This window comes from Perognathus longimembris, chromosome 7, assembly GCF_023159225.1.
Source record: "Perognathus longimembris pacificus isolate PPM17 chromosome 7, ASM2315922v1, whole genome shotgun sequence".
Taxonomy (NCBI): Eukaryota; Metazoa; Chordata; class Mammalia; order Rodentia; family Heteromyidae; genus Perognathus; species Perognathus longimembris.
This window is the reverse complement of record NC_063167.1, coordinates 43,051,342-43,065,622: the sequence shown is the minus strand read 5'-3', so window position 1 is coordinate 43,065,622 and position 14,281 is coordinate 43,051,342. Positions and strand designations below refer to the sequence as shown.

The 14,281-nt window shown below is 36.3% G+C and overlaps 1 protein-coding gene across 5 annotated transcripts in view; it reads left to right on the top strand.

The window, feature by feature from the left end:
• The window catches only part of Dock7 (dedicator of cytokinesis 7), a 181,058-nt gene that overhangs the window by 90,222 nt on the left and 76,555 nt on the right, over window positions 1-14,281 (top strand). For all 5 annotated transcript variants that reach the window (XM_048351454.1, XM_048351453.1, XM_048351452.1 and 2 more), the window contains exons 16-19: window positions 813-883; window positions 4,402-4,540; window positions 6,293-6,394; window positions 8,782-8,868. In XM_048351454.1, coding sequence (XP_048207411.1) covers window positions 813-883; window positions 4,402-4,540; window positions 6,293-6,394; window positions 8,782-8,868 — 399 coding nt within the window. The remainder of the gene's footprint in view (window positions 1-812; window positions 884-4,401; window positions 4,541-6,292; window positions 6,395-8,781; window positions 8,869-14,281) is intronic.

Here is a 14,281-nt window from a genome sequence, read left to right as displayed (position 1 = left end):
CCACATACTTTACCTATTCGTGCACATGTAAAGATGGCTAGCCAGTCTTAAAGAGTTAACCTATGACTACATAACGTTGTAAATCTATTTAGCTATCTCTCATAGTAGTCATACTGTGACTTTGACTTCTATAAGTCACTTATATAACTGGCTGCTCTAATCAGCCCAGTGTTTATGTCAGAATTCAAGAGATACATATTAAGACTGAATGATTTTACCTCTTAAGCTTTCAACAGAAGCACCATTGTATTTTCTTAGTCTAGTGGATTTTTAAAACCACACATATAAGATTATATGAATGGAGTTCCTCTTCCATTGTGAAGTAGCTTGCAGCAGGTACTAGAAGCAAAGAATACATGGATTTATCTAAAAACCATATTTTTTATCATTTCTAAATTAGAATTCACTTTCAGAATGACTGTTTTAGTGATGCCTCCAACTGGTATGGTAGATCTATGCTACCAATCTAGTTTAATTTTTATTACATAAGTTCAAAATGATATGCTGTATCCAGTTTGAAAATGAATTTTTTACTTTCTCTAAAAAAAGGAAAGAAGTGTATTTTATTGCCCATTAGATAGGATATAGTTAATAGAACATTTTTTCATGTTTGAATATCAGATGGATCTATCATTGGAAAAAAATTTATAATTAAGCAACTGAGCTTTTAAAAAACTTCAGTAGGCACATTGTTCTTCATTGGGCTGATTTTGCCCATTTCTTAAGTTATTAAATCAGACAAATTCTTACATAGATATGAAACATCCAGCATTTATTATAACAAAGTTTCAACATGCTGTTATTTGTTACAGGTAATCTTTGGTAAATCTAGCTGTTCAGAATTTTCAAAGGAAGCCTATACAGCCGTAGTATATCATAACAGGTACTGAATTAAAATATTTCTTTCAAAGTTACTCACTTCTTAGTGGCATTATTAGCACTCAAGTTAGTATGTTTACTAAATGCTTTGCTGCACTAAAGGTGCCAATTCCAAGGCTGACATCAGAGTTTCAGTCCAAAAACATCTCATATATACAACTTTGTACCAAAAAACGTCTTTTCTATCAAATTCTCTGATCCTTTCATTTTTACTATATTGGTAGTGATTATCGTTGTGGCCTCTGGTCCTATGATCTTTCTCTATTATTTCCCTTGAAACCTTTTAGTTTTGTTTAATTCTTTATTAAGCTTAAGTTGGCAATATTCTCAACATCCAGTAATATCCTTTGATTTAGTGACTTTCCATTTTACTTCTTTGGGAAATTACTAGCTTTGGATAACCTTTATTTTGGGGGGGGGGAAGATTATCTTATACAGTTGAAGAAAATTCTAAAATCACACCAATTAGAGTGATTGCAAATTGAATTTGTGGTATATGATGGGGCTACAGTAGTTAATTTCATCTTATCTTCTTTTGGCCCATTGCTCTTGTGATCACTTTTGTTTTGCTTGTACTACCTGTTCTCCTCCCCTCTTTCTCTCTTTCTCTCCCATCTCCTACACCCCCTCTTCCTCTGTCTCTTAATTAACAATAGACCCAGGAATGTCCTCTATTTCCCACATTTTTCCCTGAGTGTTTTACTCCCTGCATTCCTGTTTTATTAAACTGATGATGGTCCTTGAACTTGAGATTCATACAATGCCTTCCCTTCTATTTGAAAATTAACAGTGGACCTCTTCCTGTCAATGTGAATCTTTTCACCTCTGCTCTTTAGCAATCCTGTTCAACCTCTTCCAGGAATTGGCCAATCACTTAACCCTTTCCTTGTATAGTCATGGTCTAGTTTTACTAACTGTCACTTATTCCCAAAACATTTATATTTTCCATACTTAAAAAACACAGCAGGAAGTGTGGCTCAAGTGGTTGAGCACTTGCTTAGGAAGCATGGAGACCTAAGTATTGCTAAGAGAAAACACAAAAACCTTCCTTCAGTGTTTTTTCTAGTATATATTTTCTCAACTTTGTTCTGAGGTCATATCTCAGGTTCCTTCTATTTCTTTGAACACTTTTTAATAGTAATTCTTATCCTCTAAGGATAGGCAATTCCAAAAAAAGCATGAAGAGCTTTACTTTCAATTTTCTTAACTCTTTCTAATCTTTGTAAATTATCAGTGTCTCTCAGAGTTACATTCAATGAAAATCTTCTGCCCTGATAGTCATTTCTAACCCTTTATTTTTCATCCTAGCCCTCCTGAGGTATGTTCTTGTGTCTTCATAGACCTGCTGGACGTACTCATTTTGGTGTCCTGCTGTCTTCTCAGTTTCCATGTGTGTATTTCTGGCTTTTCCTGACCTGACCCTACCTAACTGATTTAAAAAAATTTTTTTGATTGCTGCCACCATTTTTCCAGTTATTCTGGCTCAAAAATTATGAAATCTTTGACTCCCTTTTTTAATTCTTTAATATCTAATTAGCTTTAAGGTCTTGATGATTTCTTTCTGTCTTATTTGCAAACCTACCCTGTGCTGTTTCTGGGCCTTTCTTAGATCTTTTATTCTACTATACTAATGATTTCCTGTGTTACTGAACTCCCACCCATTGTTTAAGGCCTATTTCAGATACAGCTTCTGAATGATGATTTCCTGATTTCAAGTTTGAGTAATCTGTCAACTCTGTTCTTGAAATATTTAGTCCTGTCTGTTCCACACTACGGGTTGGAAACATTTCCTACAAAAGATTAGATAGCATATGCTTTAGACCTGTGGCTACATGCCTACTGTCATGCCCACTCAAGTCTGCTCTTATAGCATCAAAGCAGATATTATAAGTAGAGTTACAAGTAAGTAAGTAGATGAGGTTTTATTATGGACACGGAAGTTTGAGTTGCATGTAATTATGCAATTATCTTTAACCATTTAAGAATGTTAAAAAAAAAACCCAACCTTTTTTAATTTGCAGGTAGTAGACTGGATCTGGCCCAGTTTGAACCAGTTTGACAACCTTTTTTTTCATAATATAACTATCATACTGTGTTTTTTATTTATAGTCTTACTAGATTATATACTTTTTGAGGGTAGTTAGTTGTATTTATCTTTAAAATCACCACAAAAATAGGAAGACAATGTTTAACATAAAATTGAACAAGTAAACCTACTTGTTGAAGCAATAATTTCCCTAGATACTTAATTTTCCACAAATGCTTTCACATAATATGATTTTAGGAAGAAATGAGCCAAAACACTCAATACCAGGAAAGATATGGAGTTTCTCAGTTTGTAGCTAGGTTGTTATTTCTCTCTCTCTCTCTCTCTCTCTCTCTCTCAGCATTAGTGGAGTTAAAATGATGATACCATCTGACATCTCCAGTAAAATCAACTTTTTAATAACTTAATCATGATTTGGTGAGATTAATAAGTAATATGTATAATATCCTTGGGGAAAAAAAACAACAGAGTCATCAAGTTCTCAAGTGTCTAGTGTTAGCTTGCTTTCTTGCTCTTTAAGGCCTAGTTCTACTTAATATTTTTTGTGATCAAATACATACCCATTGACATGCTTTGAGGTTTACTTGAAAGAGAAGAATATTAAGATAAATAATCTTAATTGGTAGGGAAAAATATAATTCTGAAAAATACTGAGAATGGAGAGTTGAAATGCTATGTTTCTATCCCTTTTAAGTATGTATCATGAATAACAGCCATGCTTTCCTATAAAAATGCTCTTTAGGGACATTGGGACTCTCAGTGAACATTTAGATGGATATACTGAGATGAAAGACCGTGCTTCTTCAAACATTCTACCGTATCCTAATAGGTCTAAGAGTTCTTATAAACTGGGACAAATGAAATTTGTGGATATTTCCCCATATTTTTCCCTTTGAGTCAGTCAGTAGTTCATATTTTGCTAACATTGTTGATTTCATTAGTACTGGAATAAGTGATATATGACATTTTTCAGGGAACCTGACAATATTAAAGGATCTTTAAAGATACCATTTTTCTTTTTTCAAAAAGATAGTAGAAATTAGTCTTTGTAGGAAAACACTTTTCTTAACTATAGTATTTATTAAAACATGTAAAATGTGCATATTATTTCTTTGTAATGCTTGTCAGAATTGGCTTATAAATGTAGAAAATCCTGTCTTACCTAGATTCCAGTGTAATGAAGATATCAATATCATGGTGGTAATTATTAATGAATTTTCAAATAGTAGAATTACTATTTGAATTTAATAGAAGCAAGATGGGAAATTTTAGAAGCGATGGCAGCTTCCTCATCTTGAAGTAGGATTTAATTATGTAGAGATGAAGAATAACAAAAACTATTTTGGAATAGAGAAAAACAAAGCATGAATCAAGAAATTAATTTAAAAACCATACAAATGTAATACTTATTTTGAGTAAATACTAACTATTGTTTTTTTATTTTTATTCTATTCTATTTTATTTTTTGTATGAAGGTCTCCTGATTTCCATGAAGAAATCAAGGTTAAACTCCCTGCTACTTTAACTGACCATCATCACTTGCTTTTTACTTTTTATCATGTTAGTTGTCAACAAAAACAGAATACTCCTCTTGAAACACCTGTTGGATACACAGTAAGTCCTTTTTGTTGTTGCTAAATGTCTAGCTCTTTGATGTTAAAAAATATGATGTTTAAGATATGTTTGGGGCTGGGGATATAGCCTAGTGGCAAGAGTGCCTGCCTCGGATACACGAGGCCCTAGGTTCGATTCCCCAGCACCACATATACAGAAAACGGCCAGAAGCGGCGCTATGGCTCAAGTGGCAGAGTGCTAGCCTTGAGCGGAAAGAAGCCAGGGACAGTGCTCAGGCCCTGAGTCCAAGGCCCAGGACTAGCCAAAAAAAAAAAAAAAAAAAAAGATATGTTTGATTCTACAGTTACAAACTTGCACTGATAAGAATCATCCTAAGAAGAAAATGTTCATTAATGTTGTTAGATAATTAACTTGGTTCAACACCTATATGTTAATCCTATTTATTGAATCAATGTTTATCTCACAGTGAAGCATAAATATAATAGTTCTAAGGGGAGCTTGATTTGAATGTAAAATAAATAACAATCCTGAGGAAAGAAATTTAAAAACCCTTGAGTATTTTTCAAAAATTATTATGAGATGGGCACTGGTGGCTCACGCCTGTAATCCTAGCTACTCAGGATCTTGAGATCTCAAAGCCAGCCCAGGCAGGAAAATTCCTGAGACTCTACTCTCCAATCAACCACCAGAAAACCGGAAGTGATGCTGTGGCTCTGGTGGTAGAGTGCTAGCCTTGAGCTGAAGAACTCAGGGACAGTGTCCAGGCCCAGTGTTCAAGCCCCAAGACCAACAACAACAACAACAAAATATTATGATTGAGTTGTAGAGGTAAACCTTAAGATGAAGGACATCATAATATGGTACCATATAATTTTGTTGGAAAAAAATTGTGTTTCTACTCAAAAAAGAATAATCATCATTTGATTCTTGGAGTGTTTTTTTTTTGTTGTTTGTTTTTTGGCGGTCCCGAGGCTTGAACTCAGAGCCTGGGCATGTTCCCTGAGCGTCACTGTGCTCAAGGCTAGAGCTCTACCACTTGAGCCACACAGCACGACTTTCAGTTTCTTCAGCTTATGTGGTATGAGGAATTGAACCCAGGGCTTCATGCATGCTAGACAAGCACTAATCCACATTCCCGGTCCCTGATTCATTATTTTTGTCTCTTGCACTTATAGCATAAGTTTTGCCAATTACAAGAAAGTAAATAATATTCATACTTTTAGTTTGTCTTTAGTACTCCTAGCTATTAAAATTTTCACTGTTACACTGAAACTCTTAGCTGTTGTTAAATTGATTTACTTTATGGCATTTTCTAGGACTGACTCTTCTTTAGGTAATAAGGATCTCCATATTAAATATTTCATTGTTAGAATAATAATATTTTAAGGATTTTTAATAAAGTATCAGGCAAACATCAGTTTAGAGGAATACAAAGGCCTATTGTTATTACTTTATATAATTTTCACAAAGTTTGTTGATAAGAGATTATTTTGGGGACTGGGGATATGGCCTAGTGTCAAGAGTGCTTGAAGCCCTGGGTTTGATTCCCCAGCACCACATATACAGAAAATGGCCAGAAGTGGTGCTGTGGCTCAAGTGGCAGAGTGCTAGCCTTGAGCAAAAGGAAGCCAGGGACAGTGCTCAGGCCCTGAGTCCAAGGCCCAGGACTGGCCAAAAAAAAAAAAAAGAGAGATTATTTTGGCTTGTACTAAGTTCCTAAAATAGATTTGCAATAAATTATTTTTATAGCAAATATATTTAAACTCAAATTATTTCGTTTTGATTTAAAAGTGGATACCAATGCTTCAGAATGGAAGGTTGAAAACTGGCCAGTTTTGCCTACCAGTCTCACTGGAAAAACCACCACAGGCTTATTCTGTACTGTCTCCTGAGGTCAGTATCTCTTTTATTATAGTACTTCATGTAGAGGAATATTCCTTTTCTTTCAGTTTACATTCCATGTATTATTTTGATTTTAAAATGAATACACTTCTTTTATTCTCTTAAGACTGAATGAAATGAGTTTTTTTTATAAAGATATTACTGTTCCCTTGGTAATGTTATTTCCCTTAGTAACTAAAGAATTTTGAAGCTTTAATGTTTAGGGGAGTGGGTCATAAGACATTGTAACCTGGCCACTGTAAATAATCATTCTCATTGTTATAAAAACTAACATTTAAAACTTTTAAAATCAGGCATATGTATATCTGAAGACTACATTGTATGCCTAACTTATTTTTATGAATTTAACAAAAAAAGTTATACTCTGTGCAATCCTCTGAGAGTTTGTTAGGACTATTTGCTTGTTTTTTTCTTTTATTCTTTTATTCTTTTTTGGTACAGGAGGTTGAACCCACCCAGGCAAATAGCAGTCAAATTATTCTACCACTAAGCTATATATCCTTTGCTTCTAGAATTTGTTTTTCTTCCTCCGTTCTTACTTCAGTCACTTCCACTGCTTTATTCTATCATTCCGATCTTGCTCCTTCAAAATCTATTCTCATAAAATAAAGCAATTTAAAAAATAAAAAGTAAGCCAGTGTTGTGGCTCATGCCTGCAACCTATCTACTTGGGAGCTCATGCAAAAACTTCACAAAGCCCATGTCAGTCAGTAACAAGCTGGGTGTGGTGGTGTACGTCTATCATCCTTACCATGCAGAAAGTGTAAATATAGTGACTCGGGCTGGCCAGGGCAAAAAGTGAGACCCTATTTGAAAAATAACAAATGGGAGAGAATGATGAAAGGGGTAAAGGTCCATTGTACTTACAACCTGACATGTTGAATGTTAATCCCTTTGCACAACAACTTAAAGATAATAAGTATATAATTTAAAAGAAAAAGTACCACCAAAACAAAGAATTAAAAGTAGATGGTTCTGTTCTGTTTCTTATGATGAAAATAATATAATCCACTGATATTTCATTAAACATAGAATGCAGAATATTTTCCATTCACAACCTATAAATCCCTGAATGATCTAGGTCTTTCACTTCTCCAACATCGCCTTTTGCCATCATCATCTCTCTTATGTCCAACCTCTATGCCTTTTTCTTTTCCTCAGCCCTTTAATCTTCCCTTTCCTGCTCCTAATTTTGACATGGCTGGTATTCTCTTTATCCTCTCTGCACCTGCTCAGGAAAATATTTTCAGCCTTTTCTTTTTTCATGCTACTGATTCACTCTATTAGTTTTAAATCTAATTTTATTTACTTAATATTTATCACTGTCTGAAATTACCTTTTTTGTTTTTCCCTCATCCATTGGTAACTTTAGAGGACAGACCTTTTAGTTATTGTTTACCAAGTAACCCCAGTACCTAGAAAAGTATGTGGAGGCTTCAACAAATATGTTAGATATAAAAATTGAGGGCTGGGAGGTAGCTCAGTGGCAAAGTGCTTACTTTGCAAGTGCAACGTCCTGGGTTTGATCCCCAGTCCCAAAAAAAGACACCCCCCCCCAAAAAAAAACCCCACATTGTTGTGCTATAGTAGCTCATGTCTATAATACTAGTTACTTAGGAGGCTGAGATCTGAGGATTATGGTTTGAAGCCAGCCTGGGCAGAAAAGTCCTTGAGATTCTTAACTCCATAGACAACTTAGAAAAAGCTGAAAGTGGCGCTGTTGCTCAAGTGGTAGAGCCTTGAACACAAAGAGGGCTTAGGGTTAGGGACAACACCCAGATCCTGAGTTCAAGCTCCAAGACCAGCATAAAAAAATTCCAAACCAAAAACCATCAAGAACAACAAAAACACTGACAACTTTGCACAATTATTGATACTAACAAAAATGAAAATTACCTGATTATGATCCAAGAGGGGAAATTTAGTTCAATTTTACTATATTAGTTCACAGTCTATGTGTTAAAACCCTTTTTTAAAAGTAAAAGAATATTTAAAATAAAAACTGGAATACTATGAGATTCACAATGTATAATATGTGAAATTAGATCTCAAAAAATATAGTTGATATTACATCTAAGGATGTGTGTAAAAATACATGTGTATATATGAAGATTGGGAATTCTGTAAGAGAGTGTTTCTGTGGAAAGATAGACATTTAGGGCACTAGTTTCTGATGTTTTGTACTTTAGATCTTTTAGTTCTCTTGTAAAAATAATTTACTGATTTTGTAATAAAAGTTGCATGCAAGTTTTTAATTTATTTACACTGATGAGAAATAATCCCACAGTAACTTTTCACTTGGAGGTATTGTAATGCTTTGCTTCCTGAATTAATAATCTTCTTAAGCAGCTGTGACCATTACATTTGCTATCTTACAGGTTCCTCTACCTGGCATGAAATGGGTAGACAATCACAAAGGTGTGTTCAATGTTGAAGTTATTGCTGTTTCATCTATCCATACACAGGTGAGTTTCAGTACTTTGTATGCTCAAATTCCACTTGAATGAATTAAATATGATTGTATACTTATGTCAGTTTTCTTAATTGCTATTGGACTTAGAGAAATATATATCAGCTAAAAACAGATTTAAAAGTTGGAAAGAAGCCAGCTTCCAATGATTTATGCCTATAGTCCTAGTTACTTGGGAGGCTGAGATCTGAGGATTGCAATTCAAAGCTAACCTGGGAAGGAAACTCGGTAAGACTCTTATCTCCAGTTAATTACCAAAAATCTCTAAGTAGAGCTATGGCTCAAGTGATAGAGCACTAGCCTTGAGCATAAAAACTCAGGGACAACATCTAAGCAAAGAGTTCAAGCTCTCGGACCAGTACTAAAAAGGGAGGAAGGGGAAAGTTGTAAAGAATAAGCAACAAAAGTATTTCTTCAGTTGTTGGGCTTGAACTCAGGGTCTGGGCGCAATACCTGAGCTTTTCTGTTCTTTTTTGCTCAAGGCTAGGGTTCTACCACTTTGAACCACAACTCCACTTCTACTTTTCTGGTAGTTAATTGTAGTCTCACACACTTCTGAAAATCCCACAGACATTCCTGCCTGGGCTGGCATCGAGCTGCAATCCTTAGATCTCAGCCTCCTGAGTAGGTAGGATTACAGAGTACCCAGCTAATATTTTGGGGTTTTTTTGTTTTTTTTTGGCCAGTCCTGGGACTTGGACTCAGGGCCTGAGCACTCTCCCTGGCTTCTTTTTGCTCAAGGCTAGCACTCTGCCACTTGAGTCACAGCGCCACTTCTGGCCATTTTCTATATATGTGGTGCTGGGGAATTGAACCCAGGGCCTCATGTATACGGGGCAAGCACTCTTGCCACTAGGCCATATCCCCAGCCCCTAATATTTTGTTTTTTAAATGTCATTAAATTATTGTGAACAATTAAATGATTTGTTTCTAAGTTTCTAAGGCATGACAGAATGGAAATGAAAATTTCATCTAACTCATTTTATTTCTCATAAACTCAGGTACTTCAAAAGAAAAATGGGTAATTTTAGTCTAGTTTAGTTTTTTTGAGGTACTGGTATTTGAACTTAGGGTCTTATCCTTGCTAAGCAGTCACTCTACCACTTAACCACACTGCCAGTCATCTTTTGCTTTTTGTTTTGTTTTGTCTTTTTGCCAGTCCTGGGGCTTGAACTCTGGGCCTGGATATTCTCTTGAAGTTTTGTGCTCAAGGCTAACACCACCACTTGAGCTTCCAGCTTTTTGTGGTGAATTGGAGATAAGATGCCCACAGACTTTCCTACCAGGGCTGGCTTCAAACTGCGATTCTCAGATTTCAGTCTCCTGAGTAGCTATTACAGGCATGAGCCATAGTCACCCTGCACTAATTATTCTTAAGATAGAGTATCACTTTATACCTGGGCTTGCTTGGATCGCTGTTCTTCCTGGTATTTTGGGGGTGACAGGCACATTCTGCCCTTGCCCAGCCATTGGTTGTGATAGAATCTTGTGAACTTTTTTTTGCCTGAGTTGGTCTTGAACTGTGGTCCCTCAATCTTCCTTCCCAGCTCAGATTACAAGCTTGAACTACCATGCCTGGAAGAAATGGGGAAGAATTATTATGATCGTTTGCTTCAGATTCTTCACCCAAATTCTAGAACATTCTATGTTCTTCTTCTAAGATTTTGTGTTTAGAATTTTAGGCTGGAATATTTGTCTTTCTGATCTCACTTGAATTTTCCCCCAAAAGATCATTTATATATAGCAGCTCCTTCACTCTGTGTTAGCTAACTCTGCACTTATTACCAAGTATGTGCATATGTGTACATCTCTTTTTGTTTTGAACTTTACTCTGTTTTACTATGTGTGTGTGTGTACATGCACATGTATTTTTGTTTTTCTTCCTTCATTAGGCTTTAAGCTCCATGATGCCAGAAATGTTAACTGTGAAAGAATGGAATTTCCCTTCAAGGACCTTACAATGTAACAGGAGAAAGTGTAAAATAATTGCAATACAATAAAATTAGTACTATGTTAGATATATTAACTAAATCCTTTTAAGTACAAAAGAAAGCATTGTCTGTTCTGCTAAGGACAGAGAAGTTGTATTAAGTAATCAGAGAAGGGGAGACTAGGCAACTCAGATAATCAGACAGCAAATGCAAAATGACAGCTATAATTAGTTTGGAATAACTGAATAAATGTGATAGCTGAATTTAAGTTTGTGGGTATGATTTTCCAAGGAGAACATACAGGGTGAGAAGAGGAAAGTGTTTAAAATGGAATCTAGAGTTTTACCACCCACGAAGAGAAGAGTAATGTGGGGGGCTTCCCAACCCCACTAAGATTCAGTTATGTGCTAGGGAGACTTACCAGGTAAGTTATACAGAGCTCAGAGTTATGGCTTAGTTTACTGAAAGGATGAAAGGTAAAATTGACAAAGGAAAAGGTACATGTGGTAAAGTCTAAAGGAAATGAGGCACAATCTTCCACAAATTCTTTTCTAATGGAGTCATACAACATACATGAATGGCTGTCTGCTAGGGAAGCTCAAGAGAGACTCATTTCTTGTTTTTTTTTACTAAGAGTTTGTCAGGTAGACCCTCCCTGCCTAACATGTACCTAGTGCTAGAATCCCAGAAGGAAGGCAGGTGTTCAGAATAAACCTTACTGTTCAGGCACATTAGCTGCCCCCTATTCCCTGCCTTTACTTTCCTCTAGTTTCCCTCTCCCATCCCTGCCCACAAGTTACATAGGTCAGTTGCCACATGGTGTATGCTGAATAGCATGATTGCATTTGTTTTACCTTGCTTTTTGGGAGGCTTATTTTCACAAAATTACGGGTAAGAAAACACTGAGCAGATCACATAGACATTTAAACACAGCCGACCATAACGGGACTGAGAGCTCCACATCAACTGAGCTGCTTTAATTAAATTCTGTGAGCAGGAATTTACTACTGTATACTGTTTTTCAACGTTTCCCCCATAGTCCTATAATCATTGTTGTTTTTTTCAGAGTTGTCTAATTTTTTTTATCTTTTACTCCTCAATTTATATTTATGGAGCAGTGTCATATGATATCTTTATCATAAAAAAGGTTTTGAGGAGGGGCTGGGAATATGGCCTAGTGGCAAGAGTGCTTGCCTCACAGACATGAAGCCCTAGGTTTGATTCCTCAGCACCACATTTATAGAAAAGGCCAGAAGTGGCACTGTGGTTCAAGTGGTAGAGTGCTAGCCTTGAGCAAAAAGAAACCAGTGATATAGTATTCAGGCGCTCAGTTCAAGCCCCAGAAATGGCAAAAAAAAAAAAAAAAATTTTTTTTTGAGGAAAAATGTTATGTATTTGATTCAGAAGCTGTAAATGTAAGAAAAGGATAAAATGTGTCTGCCAGTCAGCATCTATAATCCTAGCTACTTGGGTGGCAGAGATGGTGAGGATTTTGGTTTTAAGTCCAGCTTAGTAAAAAGGTGGTGAAACTCCATCTCAACCAACAAGCTGGGCATGGTGGTCTGTATTTGTGATCCCAAGTATGTGGGAGGCTGGAGGAGGATTGTGATCAGAGACTAGCTAGCCTAGGCAAAAACATGAGACCCTACATAAAAAGCAACTAAAGCAAATAAGATCTGGGGCATGGCAGTAGTGAAAAGTATCTATCTAGCAAGTTGAATCTCCTGAGTTCATTTAAAAAGAAACAACAAAAAGTACAAGTGTCTACTGAATAGCATCGTAGCATTTAAGATCCTGATGACTAATATTTATATATGTAAATTTTGCAACTATGTGAAACAAATTGATCAAATATTCTTTGAAATATAATGGATATCCTATGATGTAAAATTCATCATATAGTGGAAGAGCACTAGCCTTGAGCGAAAAAGCTCAGGAACAGCACCCAGGCCTTGAGTTCAGCCCCATGTCCAACAAAAAAAAAATTTGATCATATATTTAACCTTTTGATCAGATATTTAACCTTTTAAAGAATTGGTTGAACATTATTGTGTGTGTGTGTGTGTGTGTGTGTGTGTGTGTGTGTGCGCGCGTGCGCGCACGCATGCAGGTCCTGGGGCTTGAACTCAGGGCCTAGGAGTTGTCTCTGAGCTGCTTTTTGTTCAAGGCTAGTGTTCTACCACTTGAGCCATGGCTCCACTTCCAGCTTTTTTTTTTTTTTTTTTTGGCCAGTCCTGGGCCTTGGACTCCGGGCCTGAGCACTGTCCCTGGCTTCTTCCCGCTCAAGGCTAGCACTCCGCCACTTGAGCCACAGCGCCGCTTCTGGCCGTTTTCTGTATATGTGGTGCTGGGGAATCGAACCTAGGGCCTCGTGTATCCAAGGCAGGCACTCTTGCCACTAGGCTATATCCCCAGCCCAACTTCCAGCTTTTTTGGTAGCTTATTGGAGATAAGAGTTTTATGGACTTCACTGCTGGGGCTGGCTTCAAACCTTAATTCTTAGATCTCAGCTTTCTGAGTAGCTAGGTTTACAGACAAGCCACTAGTGCTCAGTGAAGACTACTTATTAGGATTTCTTGTTACTCTTTAGATATACTAACTGGATAGCTTAGCTCATTCTTTTTTAAAAATTTATTTAAATACATATAGAAGATTAGATTGTTACATGTGAAGTTATATAACATCACTCTTTTTCTTAAAGATCACTTTCATTGCTAAGTAAATAAAAATCTTGCCCTAGCTCCAGCCAACTTTTACCCACATCTCATTGCTTAGAACTATCTAGTATATAGCCATCATTATATAAAGGAACCTAAGAGAGCAACCTTTTGTCCTAGACCCTGTTACATTTGCTTTAGATAAGACTGCTCTATTAGCAGTGAGGAGAGAGGTTAAAAATAGCCATCAATATTTAGTCAGGAAACAAATCCACAGTGACTTGACTGGAGGTAAATTTTAAGATAAATTTGTTAAACAGATTAAAGATGATTCATTACTAAATGTTATGATGATGACAGAGATAACAATTACAGAAAGTATATCAAGTAGGGAACTTAGAAACCTAAAAGAAGATAGAAGAAATACATAAGAACATATCACTTGCCATGTTGTGGTGTCAAGGAAACTTTGTGGCTAGCCCTTGCCCGAGACTGAGAACCCCCACAGCTGTGGTGGACATTGTGACTGGTGTCCTTTACTTTTCATATGTAGCATTCACATCTGCTTTCCATCTCTTGGAAAACAAACCATACAAATGAAAATCTCTTCTAACTCACCAAACCTTTCAGACTCCCTTCTATACTGCTTACTTTTTGAGTCTGCTGCAATCCAGCTGATAGGGCAGAGCTGTAGTTTGAAGAACACCAGCTCTTGTGTTATACAGTATGATAAAGTTGATGAGTTTGGAGCTGAGAAAGCAGTAAATTAGTAATAGGCATAACTGTCACAATAATTGAGTGCCAAATGAACAAAATTCAA